Here is a 27576-nt window from a genome sequence, read left to right as displayed (position 1 = left end):
AGGGAAGGCAAGATGTGTGAGAAAGCAGCAGTCTTAAACAGCTTTGAAGCACATGACCTTCGCAGCTCGCGGTCCCCCGCCGCGGTCCTGCGGGAAGTCCTCTAGCCCTCACTGTGCAAGTGCGGCCTGACCCCGCTTCCCCGCGCCCGCGGAGACCCGGGAAGCACCGCACACACCCCAGCGGAGGCTGGGCGGATTCTCACCTGAAAGTCACTCCATTTTTGTCTATTGGTGTCGAACAACATGCTCCAAACTGGCAACCATAGGACAGTTTGATGTGCACACAAAGGAAAATAGTACTAATCTGATATGTGGTTTCTTGTGTGTACGCACGTCCTGTCATCAGGACTTCATGACGTCATTGACCAGCAGGCAGTCAGGGATGTGGGGACAGAGACATTGATTCAGACTCTGAAGTCAGCATTTTGCACCTCGTTTGAATGAGCCAAACTGAGATATGTACAATATATATATATGTATATACACCTAGTATATATAGAGTGACCTGTTCTCCCCCGCACACAGCGAGCCTCGCACTCTGACATTCTCTGTTCTTCAGTCCAGTATGTGTTAGGAGCACGGCTCCTCCGGACTTCTGCCAGTCTGCCCAGAAGAACCCCGGGAGGATCCCCATCCGCAAAGCAATCTCTGGGAAAGCAGCCAGCTTGGCCAGAGAAGGACAGACGGAGCCCAAAAACGTGGAGCCCGAAGCACAAGGCGGCCAGCGGAGGCCAGGGAGCCCCAGCGCAGGTGCGCCTTCCCCTGGCAACAGAGCCCAGGGAGCCGAGTGCGAGACCTACTGAGTGCTCAGACCAGGATGCGTGACTTTCAGAGAATGAGCAGTGTGTGTCCTGCTGGGTCCCTTCTGTGTTTCATGGTGAAGTCCTGCGCTGAAAAGGTCAGCAGCCAGGCAGACGCGTCAGTCCTAACGCTAGCATGGATGTGCCCCCCACAGCAAGCCGGGGCCAGTGCCACATCCTGACACCGCCACTGTGCAGAGGGGAAGTCCTCGACATGTGGGACATGTACTAAACATCAAATAATAAAATAAGCGTCATCTTCTCAAAAATACTTTTATCAAACAAGTATAAATAAAAATAAACATGATCTTCACTTTGAATTTCTTACACCACATTCTCCTGGTCACATCTCCTACCCATGGTTTTGATCTCATCCGCTTTGGGAAGCGTAGACTGTTCTATTGATCGTGTGGTTTATGGTCTCCTATATGGGATGTAGCCTGAAAGTCATGAGATGATCTGTCTGGAACCCTAAAGTGTAAAACAAATGGGAAACCAACCAGTGGGATGGAGGGTCCTGAGGAGACGCGTGCACTTCCCTTCCTCCAAAGGGACACTTAGTGTTTGATCCTGAACAATTCCCGCTGAGTTCAAGGTGCGACTCTGGTGTCCGACTTCCAGTGCCATACCAGAGAGTGACGTCACAGAGAAAGAGGAGCCAGCACCGCAGGGCGGGCTGCAGGGAGCCGGCCCACGAGCCACGGCTACCTAAATAAATTACTATTCACATCTGTACACGGCAAACGGACACCTCTGCAAGGAAGTGCATGACAGACAGGGACTGGGGGACAAGGTGCTGGGGGACAAGGGAAATCAAAGGCCTCTTTTTCCTTGTTGGACATCTTCAATGAGTTCAGCACATGAATGGAGCTAATGGAAGCAATGACAAAACAGACCTCTCCAGTACTGCGTTTCCCTTGGAGACTTGGCCCCTGCGGCCAGCCCCCTTATTCCTACTCAACTGAGGGTGTGTGTGTCCAGTTTCACAACATGAAAGAATGCTTATATACAGTGGACAGTGTGTGTAAACCCTGTGTAAATAGTTATCAGAATCTTAGTCATTCCTAACACACTAGTGCAAAAAATTGTGCATCAAAAATTCTGCAGTAGGAAGCTGACTGGGAAGTGTGCCGATGTGCCTAGTGATGGACACTCGGGGTTGCCGTGGGGTCGTCGTGCTCGTCAGACCTCGGGGAAGGCAGAGTGGAGCGTTGGTGGGTGTGTGCATCTATCAGAGAGCTGTCCCCTGGGAGGAAGCCTTTCCTTTTCAGAGTATTTGTGTCCATGGGGGTGGAAAAGAAAACAAACAACACACAACATGGTGCTACCATTTTGTCACCGCGCCCAAGGGATGTATCCACGTGCCAGAAGATTGCATTGAAAGGCCTCCCAGCCACACTGAAGCATGGAGCTCGGCGTGTCCCCGAGACTCGGCAGGCTCCCCTGAGAGACCTTGGTTCGAGCCGGTGCAGCCAGGTGCTTCGAATCCACGTGTGGAATGAGATGTGTTTGAAGTTTGATCCTCAGAAGACCCTGCCACGTTGGAGTGGAATCCCCGCTGCACGTACACCGGTGGACAATGGGAAAGGACGCTGCAGCAAAGCAAGAGAGAAGGGAGAGTGGTCTATGGCACCAAAGGAATCACCGCTTGTCCGTCAGAGGTATGGCTATGGATCAGTCCTGGGGCACTGAGGGCTATACCACTGTACAAACTGTGTTCAGAGTGGTGTCGAACCGCACAGCCTTCGCTTCTGTGGGCTTTAAGTTTGTGTCGTACATGGGGTTTTCAAACGACGCCTGTCCATTGCTGTTCTCGTGCCCGGCATAGCCATTGTACTGAACTTTCGGTCTTGTTCTGCAGGGAAGAGAGAGAGTGCAGAGTTAGGGGCCTGATGTCAGTCACAGAGGCCAAACAGCCAGGCTGGGGGTGGGAGGGGCCCACAGGCACAGGAAGTGGTGTGTGCAGGATGGGGACGGGGCCAGGGGCCACCTGCTCACTTACCAGAGCTGACTTTAAAAAAAAAAAATTGAAGGATGGGGACAGAGGATACAGCTCAGTTGGTAGAGCATTTGCCTCGCTTGCACAAGTCCCTGGGTTCAACCCCCAGCACCACACACAGACACACACACACACACACACACACACATTAATAGTTGGGATTATAATAGAGCTTAAAAATGGGAGCAATTTCCAAAATCAAATGATTATTGGTGCTTCCTAGGAATGCTCCTTGGGATGCTCTTCCCGGCTGGAGGCAGGTGGGGTCTGGTCTGGACAGTCACCTGTCCCTGAGCAGTCACAAGGCCGCGGGGAAGCCAATGAACTTTGTTACTGTGCAGTAATGATGATAAGAATGATGTCCTCCTGTGGGGTGCCCAGCCCTGGAGACTTTTTAAATTCACCAAATTTATTTATTTTGAAAGTTTGACTTTTTCTTTAGTGAGTTAAAAATTAGTCTGTTTTTAGAAACAAAGCTACCCTTATTATTAAAATGTCTTTATATTTGGTGGTGAAAAGAGTCCCCCCCACACACATATAACCCTTGATACAAGCATTGAGGGTGTTTAGACTGAAGAGATCTAAACACGAGTGGTCTGGCTTCTTCATCTGTTTTCCTTATTCCAGGGGAAACTGCAGAGGACAGTGTCAGGAGGTGAGGACAGAAGTCCAGTTCAACAGGACTCCCATAGCCAAGCCAGCCAAGAGCCAGGGGATACTGGATGTAAAGAAACCTTCTGCTTGAGTGAGTTTCTGTTGATTTTCTCTCAAGTTACAACGTGTTCATTAGGAAAAAGACATATAAAAAGTGTGTGACCTCAAAAAATGGGTCTCTGTCAGCAAAATGTCAATTTCAGCAGCCCCAAGAGTCAGAGACGTCACAGACACTGAACTTGGAAAGCGCTCAGGCAGCCAAAGGCAGCAGAGGAGGCAGTCGATGAGATGAAGCCAGGAGCTGGCGGAGTCACCTCCTGGCTGGGGGGAGACGCGGAGCCGGACCTGGGGGGACGCCCTGGGCTCTGGGGAGGGAAACCAGGGCAGCCCTCCAGGCGCTGAGTGACACCAGGGCCTGACTGAGGAACAGCTTCCAGCTCACAGGGAGCAACAGAGGCTCAGCGACGCGTGGCGGGGGTTCTCCCTTGAGACACACGGGGCACCCCCAAGGACGGTGCCGAGAAGGCAGGGGAGGGAGCCCAGGGCTTGGCCCTGCCCCTGGGCTGGGGCCAAGAACCCAGAAAGGTGACCACAGGGCTGTAGGCCACGGTGCCCACGGTGCCCTTGGAGAGCAGTGAGCGAGAGTAGCCTTCCAGCTCCAGAAAGCAGCCTGGGCGGGTGGGGCAGTCAGGATGACAGCCAGGGCCCCACCCGCCACAGGAGGCATCAGACCACAGAGAACCCAGGCACCGTGGCCAGTCTGAGGCTGTCCATGCGTGGCCTCCACAGAGGCACTCAGCCACGGAGCATGAGCAGAGCAACGTCCGGGTGGACAGACAAGAGCGGTGGTGTGCACTGGATACCCTGCAACTGGAAGTCCTTTTACCTTACACAGCCACGCTTAGTGTGCGGGGTCAACCTTCCATAGGACAGGAGATGCTCAGGCCCGTAGGAAGGCTTCATCTCTGAGCCACAACAAAGCCTGCTCTCTGACGTGTGGGGCACCATCTAACGGGACTCATGGGCTGGCGAAGGGTGCAGAGGGCTCTCGCCACTGGGTGGCAGGAAGGTCAGGGACTCTGCTCTAATGGAGCAGACCCTCTCCCTGGGGTGGCGTGGATGCCACACCAGCAAAGGCAAGTCTGTGTGAATTATCAGTGCTGTCTGTGTCCCCAGGGGTGTGACAGTGCCTAGCAGAATTTGTGAAAGAAGATACATCAATTTAAACTCTTCCTGTCCCGGCATTGAGTGGGATGAGGCTGTGACCCTTGTGTCTGCACTGACTGACTCTTACACCAGCTGAGGAGCAGAATCCCAAGTGGAAGGCTCACTAGACCAGGGTGCACAGGATTTTTTTTCCTTGTTTTTTTAAAGGGAGGTTCTGGAGGTTGAACTCAGGGGGTCTTTACCACTGAACTACACCCTCAGACCTTTTAAAAATTATTGGAGACAGGATCTGGTTAAGTCCTGAGGCTGGCCTCAAATTTGCAATCCTCCTGCCACATCCTCCCAAGTCTCTGGAATTACACAAATGTGACACCACACCAGCTCAGGATATTTTTCTTCAAAATAAAAAATAATAATAATTAATGTTGTGCCAATCATTTTTGTGTATGTGCTGGGCATTTAACCCAAGACCTTGTGCATGCAAAGTCACCAAGCTACACTCCAGCCACCAATCTATAATTTTGTAAATACCACTTGAGATTTCTTTTACTGAGCTGTGTTTTTAAAATACAGACTTTACCAACCAGAGGTGCTGCTAGTATACCTGCAAACTGTTTGTGCAATGCAACTGTGAAGCAACCTTCTTACTATTTTGTATAGATTTTTTAAATTATAGGAAAACACATATTTAAAAATTTGCCCTACAAGTTACTAAAATGTAACCTTCCTTGGACTAGGTTTATTTTGTTTTAACCAGAATCAAGTGAAAATATGTGTGTCTTATAAATCGATATTTGGCATAACTAATATACTTTTACCTTGTTCCAGAGGATTGCTACATTTTGTTGTTAGTTTTAGGGAATGATACTTTTCATTCAGTAGATTAGAATGATTTTGCATAAACCAGATTCCTCAGAGTAACATATTATTCCCATGGACAGCAAGGACTTTATAATCACTCTGCAACCTCCTCCCTCCCTCCCTTCCTTCCTTCCTTCCTTCCTTCGAAATGCATCCACATTGACTCCAAGGAAAGGATTCAATTCAATAAAATAGTTTTACTCCAAGTTCTGACACTTTTCAATTAACCAGTATTTAAAAATTAATAAATACCCAGAACATTCTAGAGGGATGGTGAGTATGATATTGTTCAGTGTGTGTTAAGATCTCAACTTTTGCCTGCTAAAGGAATAGATTGCTCAACAATTCATGAGTTACAGATGCGTGGGGTGGAAAGTGGTCACGGAGCGCATTATTTCCCCTTCTGTCGGAAGGCTGAAGGCCACGTCAAGGAATACAGGCCCCCTCTCGGCCTATTCTCTTAAAGCCCATTACTCAGATGTGACCTTCTGACACAGTAGGACAGCTAACAAGCAGAGGAAAAGAAACAGCAACACAAATCCTTGGCACACAGCATTCCTAGCATAGCAATGCAGAACACACATGCGTGAAATGCAAGTGCACGCCGTGGCTCACACCAACACTTCACACTGCACATTTGTGAGTAGACCATGCTGCTCCAGTACCTGTGTTTGTAGAGGTAAAATGCAAACCCTGATAAAATGAGAGCGAAGAAAGGAACCAGGATGGCAGCTGCCACGGAGCCGCTGCTGGTGCCATGGTACTGGTTCGAGGGGTCTTCACCAGAGCCCAGGGGATCTGGAAGACAAGAGGGGTTAAAATGTGCAGTTACTGTACCAGACTCAAGCAAAGCGATGTGCATGATAAATTTAATCAGTGATCACAAACTCTGTGAGAAGCAGGGATTTCCTTTCCACTGGAATCTGACACTCTTTCTGGAGATTCAATGTCCATTTTAATGACCAACATACAAAAGCTGCCTGGCAATTCCTTACCTACAGCCGAGGGGCCTATGAAGGAGTCTCCCAGTGCAGACGTGAGGGAGATGAAGGGCCACTAGGGACCCTTTGTTTGAGTGATAGTTTTTATGCACATAGGAGTACCTAACAAAGCATCTGTTGTCTATGTAGATTCTCCAAAGTCTTGGACTGAAGGGAAGCTGCAGCTGGACGTCACAGTGCAAGTTTGCAGGGGCCAAGAGAAGTGCTGAGCCACGCGCTGTGCCCAGAAGGAGGGAAGGCGGGCAGCTCAGAGGCCGCACAGGCTCCACCCCTTGCCCTGGTCTGCAGAGCCAGTGCTTGCACAGCTCTGAGACAGGCCAGGGGAAAACAGACCAGCAAACACCGATTCCCTGTCAATTGCCAAAGACAGCTGTTGGTTCTTGAAGAGTTTCTTTATAAAATAGGTTTTTAAATGAATTTGGCCTCATTGCTTGAAGTTGCTTAATGCAAAGGGAAATGACAGGTACCTTTTCTCTCTAAACCTGAGCACCCAGGGGATGGGCATGGGACAGAGTCAAGCCAAGGGGAGCCTTCACCCTGGGCGTCGGACTTGGGTGGGTGGAATAGTCACCACTTTTTCCTGTGGTTGGAGTGGGCTGGAGCCCTGGGGACCATTGAAGTCCCCTGTTGGTTCTGGCTGTCATGGGCTACATGTGGGTTTATCGGGCATTTGTTGGTCATTGGCAAATGTTCAGAGAACAGTCCACTCAAGCCTCTGCCATGCTGGTGGTTAGGTGTCTTCCTCTGTTTGTGGAACAGGAGTCCTCTGCCGTCTGGATGGAGGTAAGTTATCAGACCCATGATGATCACACATCTTCTCTCCTTCTCTGTATATGGGAGTCATTCGATTTTAATAGGGCAATTAATTTATGTTGATTATTTCACACAAGATTTTCCACTAACATTGTCTTCAAATTAACTGGACTTCAGTATCCATTTAATGATGATACATTTTTTTCCAGTTTATCTGACTAGAGACAACCAGATGGTTATTTTTCTCCACAAAATAGGTTTGTAGCCATCACTCTTAAATGAACGATTTTTCCTGAAATGTTACTTAAACAGACTTTTCTGATTAGTTGAATGTGAAACTTGTTTGAGATTCAAATTATTTTGTGAAGCAAATTGTTCTCCCTGACAATAAGCTTATCACCATATGAGAATAAAAGTTACTTGTTAATTCAAGCTGTTATTTAGTTAGGCTAAAAGGGAAGACAGTAATGCCAAGAAAATGGGTGACAGCACACTGTAGTCTGGGTCGGTTCACTGCGTGAGTAAACTTGGCCCTCCACAGGGTCTCCCCGGGCCTGTGGTGTGTCCTGAAAATGACGACAACCTGTACCGCTGGGAGAGGGCGAGCACGCCACTTCAGGATCTAGCTGAAGGTGAAAGAAAAGTGTCTCCCATCGTTAGTGTTGGTCTAAGGGGTTCCTCTATTCCATTACCCCAGATGACACAGTTCACTTTGAAAGATGGCCTGGCATCACAGTTAATTGCTAGCATCATAATTTAAAGTTTTTCTGCTCCATGGTGCCCTGCGTTTGGAATGGTGGAAGAGGGCATTGCATGGTTGGCTTTCCTTTGTCCAGGGTGCTGACTGGCAGGCTGGCAACCTGCCCTTTGCCTCCCTGGGCTCAGGCTAGGTCCTGGGGAAGGAGTGCATCAGCGATCACCACCACAGAGCTTTGCCCTCCTGTGCCTCTGCACGGCAATCTTCCTCTTCATAAATTGGCATGTCCGAAGCCTCTTCCAGCAGCGCATAATGTAGTTCCAACCATCTGGCAGGAACGCAGTGCTAACCCCATACAACCTGTGTCTCCCCTGCACTGGTGCACGTGGCCTATGGCTCCGTGAAGGGCATGTCTGTGCAGACCCCTCAGCACGCAGCTACACCGTGCTCCACAGAATTGCGGCTCTTCCTCCGTCCCCTGGCCAGCTCATCAGTGAGGCAGGATTCACTGCAGCGGCCCTTGCCTTGCACCTTCCCGTCTCCTCGCTGAGGTCAAAATCAGAAGAGAAGGAACACACAAGGCAGGAGGCTCTGCCAGGAGTGAACGGGTCTCCTGTGTGCTGGCCTCACTCGCTGGACCCATGGCGCTGAGTACACCGTGTCCTACCTGATGCAATGCATCCCCAAACGCCTTTGCTGAAGCCGTCCCCTATGGCCACAGGTGGCGTGCACGAGCTATCTGAACTACTGAAGGAGCCCCTGCAGATGCACCTGGTGGGAAGAACAGGGTTCGTACACGCAGGCCAAACATTTTGGAGAGAGGCTGTTGGAGAAGAAGACTGTCAGTCCTGCGTATCCACTCTCCATCCCCAGAACTGCACGCCTGAGTGTCCTGGGATCAGCCAACACTGAGCTTTAAGCTGCATATTCTGGCAACTGAACATGACCATTGATACTTTGTAGAGATACAGACTTTTTTACTTTTAACATCCCTTAGTTTTCTTAGGGTAGTAGAGTTGCTCATTTTTAACTTGAGTTCCATCTTTGTTTGTGCCCTTAATTCCAAACCTTTCTTGATGCAGAAGGATGCTAATCCCACAGTGATGTACCTGGTGCATCACCCCCAGCTTTGTTTCTGTCTTGTTTGTGAACGTGCCAGGCCCTCCTGAGTGTTGCTGGGGTTTCTTTGGGAGTCATGTCCTTTGCGCTCCTCCTTAGTGAAGGGGGCCTTGCGCAGCTTACCTTGTCGCTCCAGCTTGAACTTCCCGAAGTCCTTCCCGTGTACGTCACCTTGGAAAGTGAATCCTCCCCGTTCAAGTCCTGAGGACACCTGGTAAGTGGGAAGAGGGAGGAGACATGTGAAAAGGAGGCCAGCGGGTCCTGGTGACCTCAGTGTCGTCACTGCTGTCCCGAGTCGCTGTCACATCCCACATTTATGGCATATTTACAGTTAGAAACCGAAAGTCATACAGGCTGGACTTCCACTAACTTGGATTCATGCTGACCCTCTCAATCTGACCCCTGAGGGGGCAGTGTGGTAACTGCCTTGTGACAGGGAGATGGAGCTACGGATGAATAATCACAGCTCCCGCATGGGAAACTCACTCACGCAGGCCCGGCGACTGGCCTGTGTGCCTCACGAGGCTGTGTGCCCTTGTCACACGTGACCAGGACACAGCAAGATGACTCGCAAAGAAGGTGCTAAGGAAACCTCCCCACCAGGAATGCCGGCTCAGGACTCCCAGAGTAGCCACACGGTGCCTTACAATGGGTGGCTGCGGTGCTCTCCGGGGAGAGCCGTGGTCAGCCCTGCTCTGTCCTTGGTAGAACGGCTGCTTTACTCTTGGCCAATGATTCTCATTTTGAGTTTGGTCTCCACCACTATAAAATGAGGGGTAAAGTGGCCCTGCTGCCAAGGGGACCCCAGGTCTCCAGGGACAGAGTGACTTCTCTGCTCAGGTGGGTGCCCCCACCCTGCCCAGAGCACGGGGTGCGAGGAGGCCTCAGGCGGGCACTTACGTAGCCATCGAGACCCCAGTTGTCGTTTTCAAACTTGCTCACAAAAATGTCTCCGGGGCCTTTAATGTGGAAAGCTTTCAGGAGCAGGTGGGTCTCCTCCTTCTTGTAAACACCTGTGGAAAGACGGGCGTCAGTCCCGCGGGAGGATCCTCAGGGCAACCGGCAGCCACTTAGCCACGGACTTGAGCACAGCAAGAGCGGGCGAGGCCCCAGCTCACAGAAACCCAGCAGAAGATCCTGGTTTTAGTTTTGAGTCTTAGCCTCAGTGCTTCCCCCCAAAACACTGGCAGCTCGTGAGAGTCCTTAATGGACCTGGTTCACCTCACTGAACCAGGCCAGGAAGGACAGGAGTGTGTGTTTGAGTCTTCTAAAAGATCCAGAATTTTTTATCCATATTTCACTGACTTTGGGGGCAGGAATATGTAGAAAACACAGACCTAAACCGCAACACAAATGCAGCTACTTGGAGGGATGCCGTGGGCCCTTGTTGCAGGAGGCGCACAGGAGGCCAGCGAGGACGCCGGCCCAGCCACAGAGAGGGGCACCGGGGGACGGACATCACACCTGGGGGCTACACCGGGTGGAGGGCAACGACTGGCGGGTTGCCGAGGGGGTGGGCTGCACCTGCGGTGAGTTCCCACCACGGGAGGAGAAAACCAGCACAGAAACGCGCGCTGCAGACGCGGGCTGCCGCCACCTGCAGGCAAGGTGCGGAGTTCCCAAGAGAAGCTGCAGGGGGCTCCCACTAACTCCGCCCAGAGGGGCCGTCCGGAAAGTGCCAGGAAAGCGTCCATTGGCAGACACCAGGAGGGAGCCTGGGTCCAACCCCAGCCCTCTCCTGTGGGCGACTTTTCCCGCCACGGGAGAGGTACAACCACCTCCTGAGAGCGGACCAGGGTTAAACAGCAGCAGCAAAACCAACCCGCTGTCCCAGTGGGCACCACAGTGTCCGCTGCCCTTCCTGCCCCACCCATTCTTTCAAGCCAGGCTGCGTGGTGGAGTCTGTGTCCTGGGACTCATTCCCCTGGGGCAACCACAGGCCCCCCAACACTGATCCAGAGTCTGGGGGCACTGAGTCCCCTGGGGGCACGTTCTTTGGGGGAAAGTTCAAATCTCTGGTTCTGTAAGAAGAAAGATCTAAACTATGTGGCTGGAGCTGAGGAGTGTAAATATTTAAAAGCTCCTTAGTTTATTCTGACACAACTAGATGTTCAATACCTGCTCTGAGTCATGTGTTCGTTCACATGGGCAAAGCATAAGGGAGTGTGGGGTCCTGAGCCACGGGCCATTAGCCCATGAGCCCAGGGGCCACCAGCCCAGGAGCCCAGGGGCACACCCTGTGGACATCTGAGGTGGGGAACAGTTTCTTTTTCCTAATGCAGAGCATATGGGCTATTTTACATGTTTTCCTATCCAAGGACAGAAAAGTGAGATGTGAGGAGTGGGGAACCTGACCCCAAGGATGAGTCACCTACTGTGGGGGGGAGGTGTGGCATTTTGAGACACCTTGGTGTTCAGAACCAGGGCTGCCTCTTGTGGGTAATTCAGGGAGACTCTCAAGCCTTTGGGAGTCAGTTTATGGCAAATGGTATATAGTTACAAGAAGGGGGGGTTAAAATCACTACATTTAAGTATGAAGGAAGCTGAACGTGTCTGTTCCTAGCAGGGCTCAGATTCTGTCAGTTCAGCTATGCCTCTGACGACTACTTAACATATCACCTTAGGCAAGCTACTTAACGTTCCTGAGACCAACTCTCTCTCTCTCTCTCTCTCTCTCTCTCTCTCTCTCTCTTCACTTTTAAGTCAGTAAATATATATACATACACGCATATATATATTATATATATATACACACACACGTATGTGTGTCATATATAATATCACATAAGGGAACTTGCACCATGGGATTTATGTAAGAATGAAAAAGACAATAGATAAGACATGCTTAAAATTAAGAAGCATGTATGTGCTGGCATAGAAATCAGAGCTTGTTTTCCTACTAATATCGTCATTTTAATCACGGGTGGTGACAAAACTGGGGAGGAGGACGTGAGTCAGAGGACCTGAAGAGAGTGGAATTCAGCGCCGTGGGTTGGATGTGACCCACAGGCCCTGGATCAGTGCTGTGCACGTTGCTGACCCTCTGCACTCCACTGTGGGAGCTCTGCACTCCTGACCAGGGCAAGCTGTGTCAACCGGCCGTCGCTGTCGAGGGCTGCTGAGACGCTGTGCTTACAAAGCCCCCACAGCAAGCGCAAGCACTTCCCACCCACGAGCCCCGGGACAGGCAGGGCCCCACTGCTGCTCCCGGGTGCCTGACCAAGCCCCTCAGCGCCTACCTGTCAATTCCAGCTGCACCTGCGAGGCTGCCGTGAAGGTCGCGTTCACCTTGCTGCTGGTTGCATTGAACCAGTCAATGGTTAGAGTTGCAGGCTGTCTTTTTCCTAAATATTCATAATATCCCTTCCACACCGAACTGACGAAAAACACATCCGAAGGAACTGCAGGGAAGGGAACAGATGACGTCAGCACACACACACACACACCGGTGTGGACATTTCAAGCTCAGACGGCCTAACCCTGCTTGTGAGAGATGACCGTCAACAGCAAGGAGGTCGCCTGGGGCACTGTGCTCACACAGTGCGCGTGGTGGTCAGAAGAGACAGCCCTTGCTCTGTGCAGGCCACAGCTCTGCTCTGCGGAGGCAGGGAGCCCGGGAGCCTGCGAGGCGGACCTCCACAGTGTGGGCCTGGGAGGTGGTTCTACCAAGGCTAGCGTCGTTTTCCTGTGCTCAGTAGGAAAGTGTTCACTGCCCCCTGGACTCCCGCTGATACCTCACTAGCACCCTGTCTGCTCTTTGGAGGACACACACTTAGAGGGAATGACTCATGTCATCTGTGAGGTGCGCCTGCCCTCAACAAGCTCATGCTTCCGAGCACGTGGACGGCACCAGCTTGTGAAGACAGGGGCCTTGCTTCACTGAGGGCTTTGCTTTGCAAGTGGAGCTGACCGCTCTCCCCCATGCTCTTCTGCTCTACCCGAGTCTCCTTCTGCAAAACATCCCAACATTAGTCAGAAAGGGAGAAGTGGTCGCCTCCGCTGCCTCTTTTGAGTTATGTCTACTAAATTCAGAAATAAAAGGCATGGAGTCTTTTAAACAGATGAATCTGGGTCAGGAATGCATGCAGAGGTTCCTGATGTATTTTATTTTCGCAATTTATAAAAAGTATTACATTTATCTTCCACATCTCAGGTAGCAATTATGTATAAAATCCTGCCTTTTTCCTAATGTCAACCTAAACATCAACGTATTACAATGTAAAGGTCCACATCAGGGTTTCACTAAGGTTCTCTCCCTTATGAGGTACATCTCCTCATGATGTACCAAAAACATTCAATTAAACAAGTTCCCTGCAAGTAGAACTGGTCAAAACACATTCAGTTGCTAGGTAGAAAAAATGATTCACTTCTCTCTAAAAATATCTTCAGTAAATCTAATAAAGTGGAAATCATGAAGTCACAACGGTGTCCCCGCTTCTTTTTGCAGCCTATTGGCCACTTTCCTGTGTCCCTGGACAAGCTAAGCCTGCAAAGACCCTAGTAGGAGAAGCCCGAGAGCAGAGTGAGGCTTCCATGGCTTTGTGGAAACCCAGCTTACAGTGAAGACATTCAAATAATAAAACTAAGTTAAAATGATGTCTCAGCACAAGTGTCTGAGATACTTGGAGATTACTGACATTAAACAGTGGCTGCAGAGGCCCTGATTTTAACTGGCAACCCCCAAATGTTTAATTTATTAAAACCAACAGCCTCTAGAATAGCCCAGATTGTTTTTCAAGACTGGTTTCTGTAACACTCAGCTGAGAATATTAATGTGTGCACCCCTTCCCTCCAGCCCTGAGGGTGTCTCCCAGTAATGGGCATCCCTGACTGGGTAGGTTAAGGTAGCACCGGGGCTTCAGAGCCACCTCTCTGTATTCAGACATGACCATCAGTCATGGGGTAGCATTCTCCTTGGGTCCTTGTCACTTGAGTTCCTGCGGGTAGTGTGCCAGTGCACCCAGCCAATAGCAGAGCCATGCTAGTGTGGACCACCATGATAAAGAACCTAGTGTGGACCACCATGATAAAGAACCGTATCTAGTTAGCACCTCCTCAGAGAGGAGAAAAGTTACCCTGAAAATAATGTGTGCACCTACAAAAAGCACATGTAGATATTTAAATATCTTAAACACAAAACAAGAAACACATGACAATGAAATGCTGTTTCCTTCTGTAAAAGAAAGTGTTGCTTGTACTTGATTTGTGATATTTTAATGAAATGGTGAGGAAAGATGATTTTATGTTCTTCATTGTGTAGGATGGAGAGAGTCCTCTATCATTCGATCTGCCTCACCTAAGAATTGACTGTGCAGCACAGCATTACCAGTTTCCTTCCACACTGATGTCAAAATAGAGCATCATGTCCAAGAAACCAGGATTAATACCCAAGTAAGGAAAATACTAGTCATTGACCTCATATGTTTACAAAGACTATTTATGCTTAAAAAAAACAAACAAATTTGGGGATACTTGTTTAATTTAAATAGTTTCCAAATCTGTAACACAGAGCCACCTTGCCAAATGATGTCAGATACAGAAGCCCTCTCTTAGGATCAGGACTGCACCTTTCAGATTCACTGCCTGATGCATTGAGCAAATGCCCCACATGGTGACAGGCCATGTGGGGCATTTGCTCAATGATGAGCTTGCTGGAAGGCAGAGATATGGAAATCATGGATCATGCAGGTCCTTGGAAGACGGGGTTGCCCGTGTGAACTGCTCTGGTGACAGTGCACACCATCATGCTTGGTTGGGGCTAGCTCCCTCACACAGAGGAAGGACTGCAACCCTATTTATAAGGCTCTCCATCATACCACGCGTGGGCTCAGCCTGTCCTTTGCCTCTGTGGAAGCAAATCGTGAGCAAGCATGTCCAGGGCTGCCCTTGCACACAATGTTGTTCCACTCACAAACCCCTGCAGCAAATCAAACAGAAATCTGCGCAGGTGTGGGGTGTCAAATCATCAGAATACTACTTTGCCCCGTGTAATGGATTCAGAAATTTAAATCTAAGAATTGTTTCACTGTGCAAAATAAGGAGAGAACAAATCACTTAATTTGATTGAAATCTATAACTGTTCTGGTATACAAACCTGGAGTTTTAGTAACTGTTTCATTAACTTCTCTCACTCCTTTACCTACAAGTAAAAAGACAAATTATCATTTTCAAAAACATTTATTTTTTAATAAGTTTGAAAAAAAAATGTCAAATTGAAGCAATTTTCCTTTCTCCAGATTTTTTAAATGTACCAAATACGACTGTCGCATCCGTATGCATCTTAGGCCCATGTGTGAACAGTGTCCTGTGTGTCGTGGAGAGCTGCCTTCCACAGGAGGAGTCTTGCACACCCACCTCATGGGCAAATCCACTCAGGTGCTACAACAGAGAGCCTTGCAAATGAGGGTGGCTTGGGTCAGCCTTCTGTTACCCTGCTGGGGACACCGCCTCACACTAGGGCCAGCTACCTGAGGTGTCCAGGATTCCAACCCTCTGGTGTCCCAGGGCCCCAAATCCTCTGGCATGGAAGAAGACGGAGTCCATTCAGTCTATTGAGTTACACTTACTTTACTGTCTGGAAGCTTTTATATTTACAGGTCAAACTACAAATGATGATTTTTAAAAGCTCGTATTCTTCTATTCTGATGGGGGAAGGGCAAAGGGGTGTATTTTAAAATCCTTAACCTGAGACTCTGAGTAAATGTGCTCCAGGAAGCCAAGACTGATGTACTCCACAAACTTGCTTCCTGCTGTCCAAGACGCAAGGCGGATCCGCAAACCACATTGGTAAGAATATGACAGGTTTGCTGCCAGCAATTCTGACCCACATGTTACTCTCATTTGTAAACACACAAATCTGTAATCATAGCATCCTTTTCATGCTAATTGCTTTTATAACTTCAAAAAATAGAACGAATGTTAAGAATATATAAACGTCTACTTCACCACCAAACAGCTTATGGATTCAAAAACACAGGTAGTTTCACTTATACATTCTCAGACACTTGGTAATATTTATTTATGCATCTTTAGTTTTAAGAAGCACATTTTCTGAGAATATATTGTTTATTATTTTTTCTTTTAACTCAGAATATTTTTCTTCAGCCACATAGCATTTCTCTTTGGCTTAAAATGTAGATAGCAAATTATAAAGTCTCTATGTCCATGTAACCCTGAGGTATACATCATTCGCTCACTGTATGCACATACAGGCACACACAGCTCAGCACACGGAGTGTGCTGAGGCTGGCTGAGGACACCTCCTCCTGCCACTGCTCCTGGGCCTCAGAGCTGCTCATCTGCTGGTGGGCAGGGGACGCTCCTCCCTGCTCTCAGGAATGTGCCTTCACGCCGTGATCAATGACTTACTTTTACACACAGGTGACTTCCCCGTCCACTTCATATCTGCCTTGCACGTCCTATGTTCAGAGCCACCTGCAAGGAAGAAGCCCGCGTGGCAGGTGTACACCAAGGTGTAGCCAAAAGCAGGAAGGTCGATGGCCCGCACGTCCGCGTGCGCCGGGGTTTCTGGCTGCCTGCAGGCGTGAGCTGAAACGGCATTCATCCCGTTAGGAACACGGAGACCGCCTCACTGCGAAGCTCACACATGCATCCCAAGAGGTAAGTAGCAAGCACGTCAGAGACGGCTGTGAGGCGGGTGATTTCACATATGACATATACACATGATTACATGTAGAGATTCAGAGGAGAGATCCTAGCTTTGGAATAAACGGGACTCTCTGATATGCAGGTAAGATGAATAATAGTTAAAACCCTTTCATGACTGGTCTTATAAACTAACTCAGACAGGCTGACACATACTCTAAACATACCTTGATTCTTGTCAAGTGGCAACTAGCAAATTTATTGTTCAATTAAGTGAGTGGTAAAGAGTTGATGTGCACTTAAAGACTTAATTAAAATATAGATTCCCATTTTCTTTACAAATATAATTTAAGAATAGATGAGACCGTAATGCTTATTATATATTCCAAATAGCCTTATTTTTTATAAAGTTTACCCATATGTCTCAGATTTAAAAACTTGGTAGATTATTATAAAACAAGTTTACAATTTTAAAACTATAAATGAAATTGCTTCAAGTATTGCCGATATTTCACATCTTATCAGGCTTTCAAGCTCTCAAGATAATGAGTTCTTGAAGTTCCGTTTTACCTAGAGAGGCACAGTTCAATGGGCACGTACTTGAGTATATGCACGTACACATACGTATGCTGGCCACATATCTGAGCAGTGATGTAGAGATGGCCACTTTAAATTAGCCACACATGTGATAATTCTGATAAATACATAGAAAATCACACCTTACATTTTAGCAAAATTATTTTTCGTAACATTCTCCTGATGCTTTATGCTTAAAGCCAGATAAGATGTAGCATTTCACTAGATTAATGGTGGGGAAATGAAGGGCTGATTCACTATTTGTCCACAAAACACTGTCTCTAAATCTCATGATCAAATCACAAGAGTAAATTTGGTCCTCAAGTAGCTATTTCAGTGATCCATTCTTACACACTTCGTTTCTATAACAAAAACACAGCCTAAGCATTTATACTGTTCTCTGACATATCACATGACCTACTAAACACGAGGTCAACTTACAAGCAAGGAGAAAGGGGTGTGGTGCCAGGACTTCTGACTTTAGCCTGGTACTGTTAACTGGAAGGCTCGCTAAGCACAGACTCCCGGCCCACCTCCCTCCAGAGTTTCTGACTCACAGGTCTGGGGCTGAGAACTGGCATCACCACCCAGGTCCTGGCCTTGCTGCTGCTCCAGGTCCCCAACCGTGAGACTCACGCAGTTCAGGACCAGGAAACTCTGTCCAGTCAGACACAGACACTGCTCCTGGCTCCCCTCAGGGCAGGCCCTCCCCAGATGGCAGCCAGGTGTGCCCGGTGGCGCAGAGGCCCACTTACGTATGCACTCTGTCTGCAGCCCGCTCCACGTCAGGTTGGCAAGGCAGGTCCGCGTGGTGGAGCCTTGAATGTGGTACCCCTTCCTGCACCTGAAAAACACCGTGCTCCCGACCTGGAGGGAGACCAGGAGGCGTCAGGGGCAGAGAACAGGCCCGGCATGCAGAGCCAAGCCCAGGTGCCAACGCGACGCAGCCAGCCAGCTTCCGCCCTGCCCTGAGCAGCTGTGGGAAGCTACATGCGCTACCCACTGTGGTCGGACATCCTTCAGGACAGAGACCATCAGCAAGTGGAGTAAGATCTTAGACCACGGAAAGTTAGGAGGCTGTTTGGGCAAAGAGAGCACACTTTCTCTCTGATTTCAGGGCTCTTGCTTCCTAGACTGTAATAACTATTAGTTTCTTTTCTTTTTTTCCTGCCACTCACATTTTAAACAATTGATGTTTATTAGAAAATCACTTTTGCTAACTCTTCTAGGGTGCCGACTTCCTCCTGCTCTGAAGGAGTCCACTGACCATCTTTCTGTTGCTTCAGAATATCCAAAATCCTCAGGGATCGGTGACTTTTATATTTTTTTCTAAAAAATGGGCAAGTGTGGAGGGCACAGGAGATCATCCATGACCCTTTACACCTGAAGCACAAGACCAAGCAGGGCGGAGGGGGGAACCTCGGCCAGGGAAAGCAGCTCCGCACTCAGGGCCACTCCCCAAGTCTCTCCTCATGGGCCAAGCAAGAGTCCTAAGACGCAGACACACATCCTGACATGTGCTCTGAGAACCTACAGCCGTCCCTTAATTCCTCTGTGTCTGTCTCCCACAGGCGTGAGACCACGCAGCCCTCGCTGGAAGTTTGGGAACAACTGTACGGAAATGTGAGGAGACGGTTGGTACACTGAAGAGAAGTGGGGGTGACGCTCTTAGCATGGAAAAAGTGAAGTAGGAATTTACAAAGAAAAATTCCAAAGCTGTCTAAACTCTGGATGCTAACTCTGGTTAGTGGTGAGAAAGGTGGGCCTGTCACGCTCCTCGGGGGCCTCCACGGGTCTCCTGGTGAGCCTCCCAGTGGCCTGACTCACAGCTCCTGGCAAACACGCTGCAGCCTACCAGCGGGAAGGCGAGGGAGAGCGTCTTCCCCTGGCAGAAAGCAAGAGCAGTGCCCTCCTCACGGGGCACTTTAGCAGGGTGGCCACACCACCCTAGATGGATGCCACATACCAACCTGGGAGCTCAGGGACTTGTGGGACGGGTCTGGCTGAGCGGAGGAAGCTGGTCCCTTAGTTGGCGTGATTAACAAAGTATACCTGGAATATTCCAGAACTGAAAGGGCTCACCGTGTGGGGGTCGCGTTTCAGCACCCAGGGGAGGAAGGTGCGTCTCGGGGACTCAGCACTCACTCTAAAGACAGTGTCTTGTCCCCTAAGTTGTCATACGGCCCTCCACTCGTGTTGCTGCACTTCGCTGGGCCATAAGAGGGGGTGCAAGTCGTCCGTGCCTTACACGCTGCTAATGAAGGGCACCATGAGCTCTCACCCACCGTGCACTGCAGGTCACGAGGTCTGAAGGCCACGTGATCAATGGCGATCAAGATTTCATTTTTTGTTTTGAGTCAGTGAGAACAATGCCCGCATACAGTATTTTATAATATTCCTAGATATTAGCCATTGAATGTTTATTTACCAAAAAGCATTGGCCTGAAGTTTAAGGCCATACCTCAAAATGACAGAAATTGCACTAGATTCCACCTGTCGGCACCTGAGAGAACCTTCTTTGTGGAGTGCTAGAGAGCTGTCAGGAATTAGCAGTGTGTGCCTGAGTAAGACAGCAACACACTAGGGTCCCTGGGAGATGGGAGGGGGCAGCTGAGGAAGAGCAGCCCTGGAGCTACGTGGTTCTTAGGATGGTGAAAACTTCTTATTTCAAGCTTATCTTGCATTTTAAGCATTTCTGCATATTAACCGCAGTGTTGATGTGCTCTCTATTAAACGCCAACTGATCATTCACAAGTGCTGTTCAGATGCTCGTCTGCCGTGGTGTTTGGAGAGTTCAGGAGAGAACAGGTATCACAAATTAGCTTGGACCAAGGGGCTGGAATGTAATTTCTTCTGTGTTTTTTTTTTCTCTCTAAAATTTAATATCCACCCATTCTATCCAGCCATTAAGTGGAGTTTTTGATGTGCAATTAATTAGTAATTGAGAACTTCCCTTGGAGCATAACAGACAAATAAATACAAACTTATGCATGTTTTCAAATAGAAATTAACATAGCCATTGTTACAGGAGTGACCAAGTCCCATAGGCTATGCTGAATTTGACAGTTCAAATACATGCAGAAATCCTCAATGAATGGATTTCATTTGGGAAAATATAAGATGAACAAAATATGATATAAAAGTGCAAACATGTGTTTAAGAATCCACTCAACTTTATATTTCCACTAAAACATGCAAAATAAAAATGAAGTACCTCATATCCTCTGGAGCTATTCTGTATTCCGAAATGTGGAGTACCAGGGTCTGGACAGGCATTGTGTGCAGGATCTGAAACACACAATTAAAACATGGCAGCGTTGATATTAAGAGATTTTGCAAAGTTGATGAAACATTGTTTGACAATATGTGAGATGTTTGTCAAGAAACTTGAAGTAAATTGCAACTTTCCTCTATCAGACCTCTTTAGATATTAATTTCTGATGTTAGCAGACTTTGAGTAGCTCTGTATATTCTTACTATAAAAGAACAAGTTGCTCTTCTCCCTTTTCTGGTTTAATTTCCTTCACTGATAATCGTTGATTAATATTATGATAAGGGTTTATTTAATGGTCATCTCAGCTGGTCATCCATGACATTTTTCCAAATTTCTTCAGTAAATTTTCAAAATTTCAAAAGCAGAAATCCACTTAATGGTCCAAAAGGAAGTGTAAGGTTGTCCAGCAGTGACCTTTGCCAAGCACGTAGGATAGGAGTGGTCACAAGCTATCCTGCTGCAACACTGGTGCTCCTTGCTGCTCACAAAAGTAAAATAAAAATAAAAAATAAACAACTTTCTAAAATTTGTTTTCTATAGCAACTAACCCATAACAAGAAAGAAAAAAAAATACTTTTAGTGTAGGAATATCTACCATGTAGCAGCAGTTTAAATCAAATGACAATAAACAGAATTAGGAAAAAGAATGCTTCAATGAAATTTTTCTAATACTGTCTTGATTTTTAAGTAGATATTATTTGACTTCTTAGAAAATAACCAAGATTAAATGCCATTATTTTTTTACTATAAATTTGCAGGAAAATAGCTCAGTAAAACTGAGTGATCAAAATCAACTCAACCCTGGGGTGAGTCTGCCTGGCTGGAGGCTGTTCAAGGACCAGTAAGGCCCCATCTTGCAGGAGGCTTCCCGGCGGGGTGGCGTAGCCAGGGCTGGAGCACCGGGTAGTGTGCTGGCAGAGGATGGCTGTGTGCAGGCTGGAGGGGCTGCAGGTGGTCAGCCGCTAGCACTTACTCAGAGCGGCACCTTTTGTGGAGCACCCTGGAACCACCAATGACCCGGTTTGGGACTGCAGTGTCCTGTGCCTAAACCTCCCCAAGCCCTGGGGCTTTGCTTACCGATGCAGGTGGGCTGTACGCCACTCCACGTGCCGTCAGCTTGGCAGATCCTTCTCGAGGACCCCACGAGTAGGAACGGAGATTTGCACTGGAAGAAGACTTCGGACTTGTAGGTGAAACTCTTCCCACTGAGCCGGCCCTCAGCAGGAGTGCCAGGGTCTCCACAAAACACAGCTGTGGAGAGCAACCGGTAGATGTCACCTGGAGGCTGGGTCAGCTAGACCTGGACTAGTGTCTGTTAGATCTTGGAGGAAAGCCCCTGCCCTCCGGCAAGGCCGACCCCAGTGTAGGATGCTATGTGTTGTAACTTGGCTACGACTGCACATCACTGTGGCCTCAAGTTGCCACCATGGTGTGTGCAGTGGCTGTGGCTCTGGGAGAAGTGGAACTTACGCAGGCACTGGGGGACGTCTCCTTTCCACACCCCGTGGCCTTCACAGGACAGGATGGCCGAGTGGGAGAGCTGATAGCCGTCCACGCAGCTGTAGCTGACGCTGGAGCCCCAGTGGAAGTCGGTCCCCTCCACCTTCCCATGCGGCACTGGCGGAGGCTGGCTGCACAGGACCGCTGCATCCAAGAACAAGCAGTAAGACGTCTGAGTGCCTCGGTGCCCGCGCCCATGGCTGCCCGTGCCCACGGCCGGGGCTGAGTTTTCCCCCAATTCAAAGGACATCTATGTAGGGTTATGTTCTTTTTCAAATAGGAGAACTACTGAGGAAGACAGTAATGAGATCACACAACTGTTCTCCAGTTAGTTTAGGTCATGTGTACAAAAGCAGTGTGGAGTCAAAGCCTGATGGCTGCAGAATGGAACAGGATCAAACAGCACTCCCCACGTGCTCAGGCCAAAGGGGAAGACACTTTCTCATTCCATTTGTGTCTTTTTGGGCTGGTTTCCAGGGACAAATCAAATGAGGACTTGGTCATAGAACACGAATAACACCTTTGGTTTCATACATAGAGGTGGTGAGATTTTCTCCTTTCATTTGTAAGTGTCATTTATTTAAAGATAACATATAACTTCCTGAAGGTGCAGCCTGTTCACCCACTTGCTGAACCCTGAAAATGAATGCGTGAAGGTTCAACGAGGCCTACAGACCAGCCCTTGCTGGGGCTGGGGCACAGTCTTGGGGCCTGATGTCCACTTTTTTGGCCCCTGGGGCCTTCATGGATCTGCCTTCCCTACTCTAGAGATTCAACAGGTATTTCCTGAGAATCCACAGGTGTAAGTTTGGTGGACAGGTACATGGGACAGGCTTCAGGTTGGGATCAGGAATGAGCCCCACAGTTCGCAGAGGGTGATGGGTGAATCTTCAGAGAAACTTCAAGGGGAAAGAGACAGAAAGGTGGGGAGTCTGTTCTGGAAGGGCCTTGTGGACCACGGTGCTGACTATGAATGTGACAGGTGTCAGCAAGAGGAAGACGGTCTGCAGGAGCACCCGGGAAGCCCCACGCCAGGCCGTTGTGCTGGTAACCCCCCCCACCCACACACACACACCACTCTCACATGGCTGCGTGCCCGCACACGTTGACCCGGGGCTGCACTTAGTGCTAGGAGTTGCAGGTAGGGAAAGGACCATGGTGAGAACCCTGGACTCTACGTGGTGGAAGTGCAGGGTGGTCGGGGGAGCAGGCAGGGCCAGGGGAGGACGGGAGCCACGTTCTCGGGGCCCCTGGCTCTGGCTCCCACAGTCTTGCTCTGCTCCTGTCTCCCTCTGTGCTGGACTACTGCAGCTCTCCAGCCTGGACGCCTGCGCCCCTTCCACCCCACCTGGGCCAGCAGAGGGCAGGGCGCTTCCTCTACGGTGCAGGAGTGCACCACCTAACCACATGGTGATCCCCCCCTCCCACACTCCTACTTCCTCGCCCCCAGGTCAACCCACCCCCCTGCTGCCTGGGGTCACCCAGAAGGGAGTGAGCCTGTCCTGTCCCCAGAGAGCAGTGATATGAGCGTGGTCTTCTCGGTGCCTGTGCCACCTTCCCTCCTGGCCTCCAACCCTCAAACCTCATGGCCTACTCCTACAGGAGATTGCCTGTGTCCTAACCTGCCCCTCTGCTCCCAGTTATATTCACGTCCTCTCCAGGCAGGACAACTGTCATGGGAACGCTCCTGCCTCCATTCCCGATTTGTGACCCCAGGCCACCCACAACACCTCTCTGTGGATGACAGTTCCCCATCTGCAACACCAGCATTAGCCTACTGTGAAAACCTAGTGTTCCCAAACACGTTGTCAAGAATTCCAGAATTTCTAGCTCCCAGAACGGCTTGGTACATACTTGCAAAATTAAAAAAAAAAAAAAAAAAAAAAAAAAAAAAAAAAAACACAAAAAAACATAATTCTACAAAGACACCTCCACATCTTAGCAAGACCAAAACATGAGGCACACACCTTTGCAGACAGGTTTGCTCTGATTCCACACCCCGTCCTTGGTGCACTGAATAGTGGCTGACGAGGCAAGTTCCATGAGGAAGCCAGGATTGCACTGATAGGTCACTGTCTTGTTGAAGGTGAAATCAGACCCAAACTGGACGCCATTGGGCAGTGAACCTGGATCGCCACAGCTTATAACTAGAGGCAGGTAACAAGAAGAACCAGAGATACATGAAATCATCTTAGCATAAATTAGTCCTGGTCTCTGTTCAAGTTACACACTGACCTGCTACTCAAAGTGATTACACAGTGAATTATGGAAGTGTCCCTAGCCTCTGTCTGATGAATGGATTGACCACTGTCAGCAGGCCATGTGCTTGAATCACTTATTCCTATTCTATTGGCGGCTGCTGTGTGGACGCTGGCTGCTGTCCTCAGCTGTCCCTGATCAGGCCTGCTGGGCAATCATGCGAGGCCAGCCAAGGCCACAATGCAGGCCGTGGTCAGAGAACCAAACATCTTATTTCTTTGTAGACTAAATGGTCTACAGAGAGAGCCTTGCCATTTTCTTTTTAGCATCTGTTTTACAGCACAGAACGTAACTGGCCATGTACGGAAACTGGCACTAGATAAATAACAGAGCAGATGACAATCTTAAAGTGTCTAAGGAACAGACTCTTGATATCCAGGGAATAGTTTTCCGTCTTTATGTATAAACTTTAAAATTTAATAGAACATTTTGGAATCATGCTGCTTTTTCTCAGCACATGGACTTCACAGCAGTGTCCTGTGCCCACCACCAGGGGCTGCCACTAACTTGTGCAGTCGGGAGCCGCGCCTGTCCAGGTGCCGTTGGCCGTGCAGTGCCGCGTGGTCAGCCCTGAGGTCTGGTAGCCCTCCCAGCATGCGTAGATGACCGAGCTGGAGAACAGGACACCGTCGCTGCTAACGATCATGCCATTGGTGGGGGTGCCGGGATTCCCGCAGGACACGGCTGTTGGGAGAGCAGAACAGCAACACAAAGTGGATGACCTCTGGCTGAGGTGTCGGGGATGGAGGGCTAAGAGTTCAGGGGACGGCATGTTGGTTACAAAATTGCCTGTGTGTCTGTGGAAGGGCGTCGATGTGCACTTTGGATCATGCCCATGGATCATTCTATAGAACAGGGCAAATGTGAAACTTGCATGTTCACCTGATCCTTCCTGAAGTTCATTGCTTTCAACCCAATCAAAACATGAGTTAAACCCCTGAAAATTCAAAGTCTCTCTACTTTGGGATCAAACACATTTTTATACCTAGATAGAATCATTGTGAATTTTTAAAAAATTCACAATAATTTAAAAAATTTACTTTTGTGCTATTAGTATCTTTGAAGCATCCCCTTCACACACTGGCTTTTTTTTCAAAATCTGGCAACTTGGTCATATATCACATCTCCAGGACAATTCACTTGGAAAACTGTGTGCCTTGGGGACCGTGAGAGACTAGCCCTAACCGTGTGGTAGGATGGGCTCCCCAGACAGCTGGACCCATCGCGCCACGTGAACGCCTTCGCTGACGTCAGACTGCGAATCTCTCAACGCTTGCTTCTCACGGCCACTCCCAGGCTCTGACACCTCACCTAATGTGGCAGGTCTGCACCTAGTGCTCACTGCGAGTGCTCACGGCCACTCCCAGGACTGACACCTCACCTAATGTGGTAGGTCTGCACCTAGTGCTCACTGCGCGTGCTCCTCTGTCTGCCACTGAGGCTCGCCAGGCCGCCGTGGCTCATTTCAAGGAGGCAAATTCAACCCAATGCTTTTGCTGCCTTAGTTGACCTATTTACCAGATGACTGTCATCGTCCTCCTTATCCCTGTCACACTAACACACAATAGGCAGGCAAAGAAGGCCTGCAACCCTTGTTGGACTACACAAGAATGTGCCCTGAGACTTCCTGGGAATGATCAACATATTAGAAATTACACTTACATATTTATTTGCTCCACCTTCAAAGCTAGCTCTGAGAACAAAGATACATTGCTCTTAAAAATATGGAAGAAAACTCAGTGAATACTTTGCATAGGACTCAAGTCACTATTCTGCAATTCAAGGAGGTTACCTTTCTTATTAATTTGGAAAAGTACATTTGCACGCCAGGCTGAGCTGCATCTTATAGAGAGCACACACACCAGTGCTTCTGATCCCGAGCCCACAGCAGACATGATTATCAATCACGACCCTCTTCCCTGAAGGATCTGGGTCTGAACTTACAGTCTTTCCTAACACAGATCACTTAGCAGTTTCCTGGTTGGCCTGTGAGTTGAGAAATATTGACCACTCTAGAAGCAGATGACAACTAAGGTTCTCGAAAGATTAAAGGATTTATGATTACTATGACGTCAATCAAAATTTCATATTGCAAAAGACCAAGGTGTTGGGTCATTCAAGACTCCTGTTCATTCCACATTTATTCTTTACTTAGCACCCAGTAGGTATTGTGCACAGGTACCAATTGGAAGTCTGTCAGGGAAAGAAGATTCATGTGGTCAAATTCTTTTTTGTGTGATCAAATTCTCCTTTTTCAAAAAAAATATTTTTAGTTGTAATGGACACAGTACTTTTATTTTGTTTATTTAATTTTTCATGTGGTGATAGGGATCGAACCCAGTGCCTCACTTGAGCTAGGCAAGTGCTCTATTACTGAGCCACAACTCCAGCCCCCGTGATCAAATTCTTAACGTAACCCATCAACCAAAGAGCAGATGGTTTCTTGTTGTGCTCTGCTATTTCCTACTAATATCTGTGTTTAAACCTCCATGCCACCCAGGGAGGGCCAATGTCAAAATCCGTGAGATAACAGGTGGAAAAATATTCCACTTAACTTATATATTGCTGATAAGTGAATTCTCTGATGACAATGCCATCCTTGTACTGAGAAAGCTCCCCCCAGGTGTTGTATTTTATATAGTAAATTTTTGATTACATTTTTTTTTCCTTTTTTGTGGATGTCAGGAAATACTTTCACTGATAACTGCAACAAAGTAAAACAAAACAGGAAGCCAGGTATAGGGAGCCTGCCTATAATCTCAGCCATTCAGGAGGCTGAGCCAGGAATCACAAGTTTTGCCTAGGCCAAAAAAGAAAAAAAAAAGGAATGGGGTGTAGCTTAGTGGTAGAGCACTAGTGTGAAAAAGAAAGAGGGAGAGAGGTCGAGAGGGAAGAAAGGAAGAAAGGAAGGAAGGAAGGAAGGAAGGAAGGAAGGGAGGAAGGGAGGGAGGGAGGGAGGGAGGGAAGGAGATTTAGAGTCACTAAAAGAGAAATATGTTTTTTTTAAAATTGGAAAGTATTTTCTGAAATCCACAAAAAAGGAAAGAAAAGAATGTGATCACAAATTTACTGTATAAAACACAACGTCTGTGTGATGGCTGTCTTCATCATTATCACATCTCTGTCACCTGAAGCAGCTTAGGCATTATCAAACTCACATGGAGAAAAGACGGGGAGTTTCCCAAGCAGCTAGAACCAATGACATAGTTACTTTTGAGCAACTTCAGGAGACGGGGCCTTTTGGAACACTGATAAGCCTATGATTAAAGACTAGATGCTAACCAAAGTCTACGTGACCTAAACTTAAGGAG

At 48.5% G+C, this 27576-nt stretch overlaps 1 protein-coding gene across 2 annotated transcripts in view; it reads right to left on the bottom strand.

Annotated features, from left to right (window-relative positions):
- Positions 1-234: 234 nt before the first annotated feature.
- Positions 235-27576, bottom strand: part of Csmd1 (CUB and Sushi multiple domains 1) — a 1636907-nt gene continuing 1609565 nt past the window's right edge. Inside the window, exons 58-70 of one of the 2 annotated variants that reach the window (XM_048792812.1) lie at positions 24773-24949; positions 23974-24153; positions 21977-22150; positions 21584-21757; positions 20447-20520; positions 17988-18099; positions 16420-16599; positions 15146-15190; positions 12291-12452; positions 9952-10064; positions 9175-9262; positions 6147-6279; positions 235-2655 (exon numbers count right to left, since the gene is read on the bottom strand). In XM_048792812.1, coding sequence (XP_048648769.1) covers positions 2496-2655; positions 6147-6279; positions 9175-9262; positions 9952-10064; positions 12291-12452; positions 15146-15190; positions 16420-16599; positions 17988-18099; positions 20447-20520; positions 21584-21757; positions 21977-22150; positions 23974-24153; positions 24773-24949 — 1772 coding nt within the window. In that variant the 3' untranslated portion in view covers positions 235-2495. The remainder of the gene's footprint in view (positions 2656-6146; positions 6280-9174; positions 9263-9951; positions 10065-12290; positions 12453-15145; positions 15191-16419; positions 16600-17987; positions 18100-20446; positions 20521-21583; positions 21758-21976; positions 22151-23973; positions 24154-24772; positions 24950-27576) is intronic. The other variant, XM_048792813.1, reaches the window with a different exon arrangement.

Source organism: Marmota marmota, unplaced genomic scaffold (assembly GCF_001458135.2).
Source record: "Marmota marmota marmota unplaced genomic scaffold, marMar, whole genome shotgun sequence".
NCBI lineage: Eukaryota > Metazoa > Chordata > Mammalia > Rodentia > Sciuridae > Marmota > Marmota marmota.
Note: the sequence above shows the minus strand (reverse complement) of the source record. Positions and strands in the feature narration are given on the sequence as shown.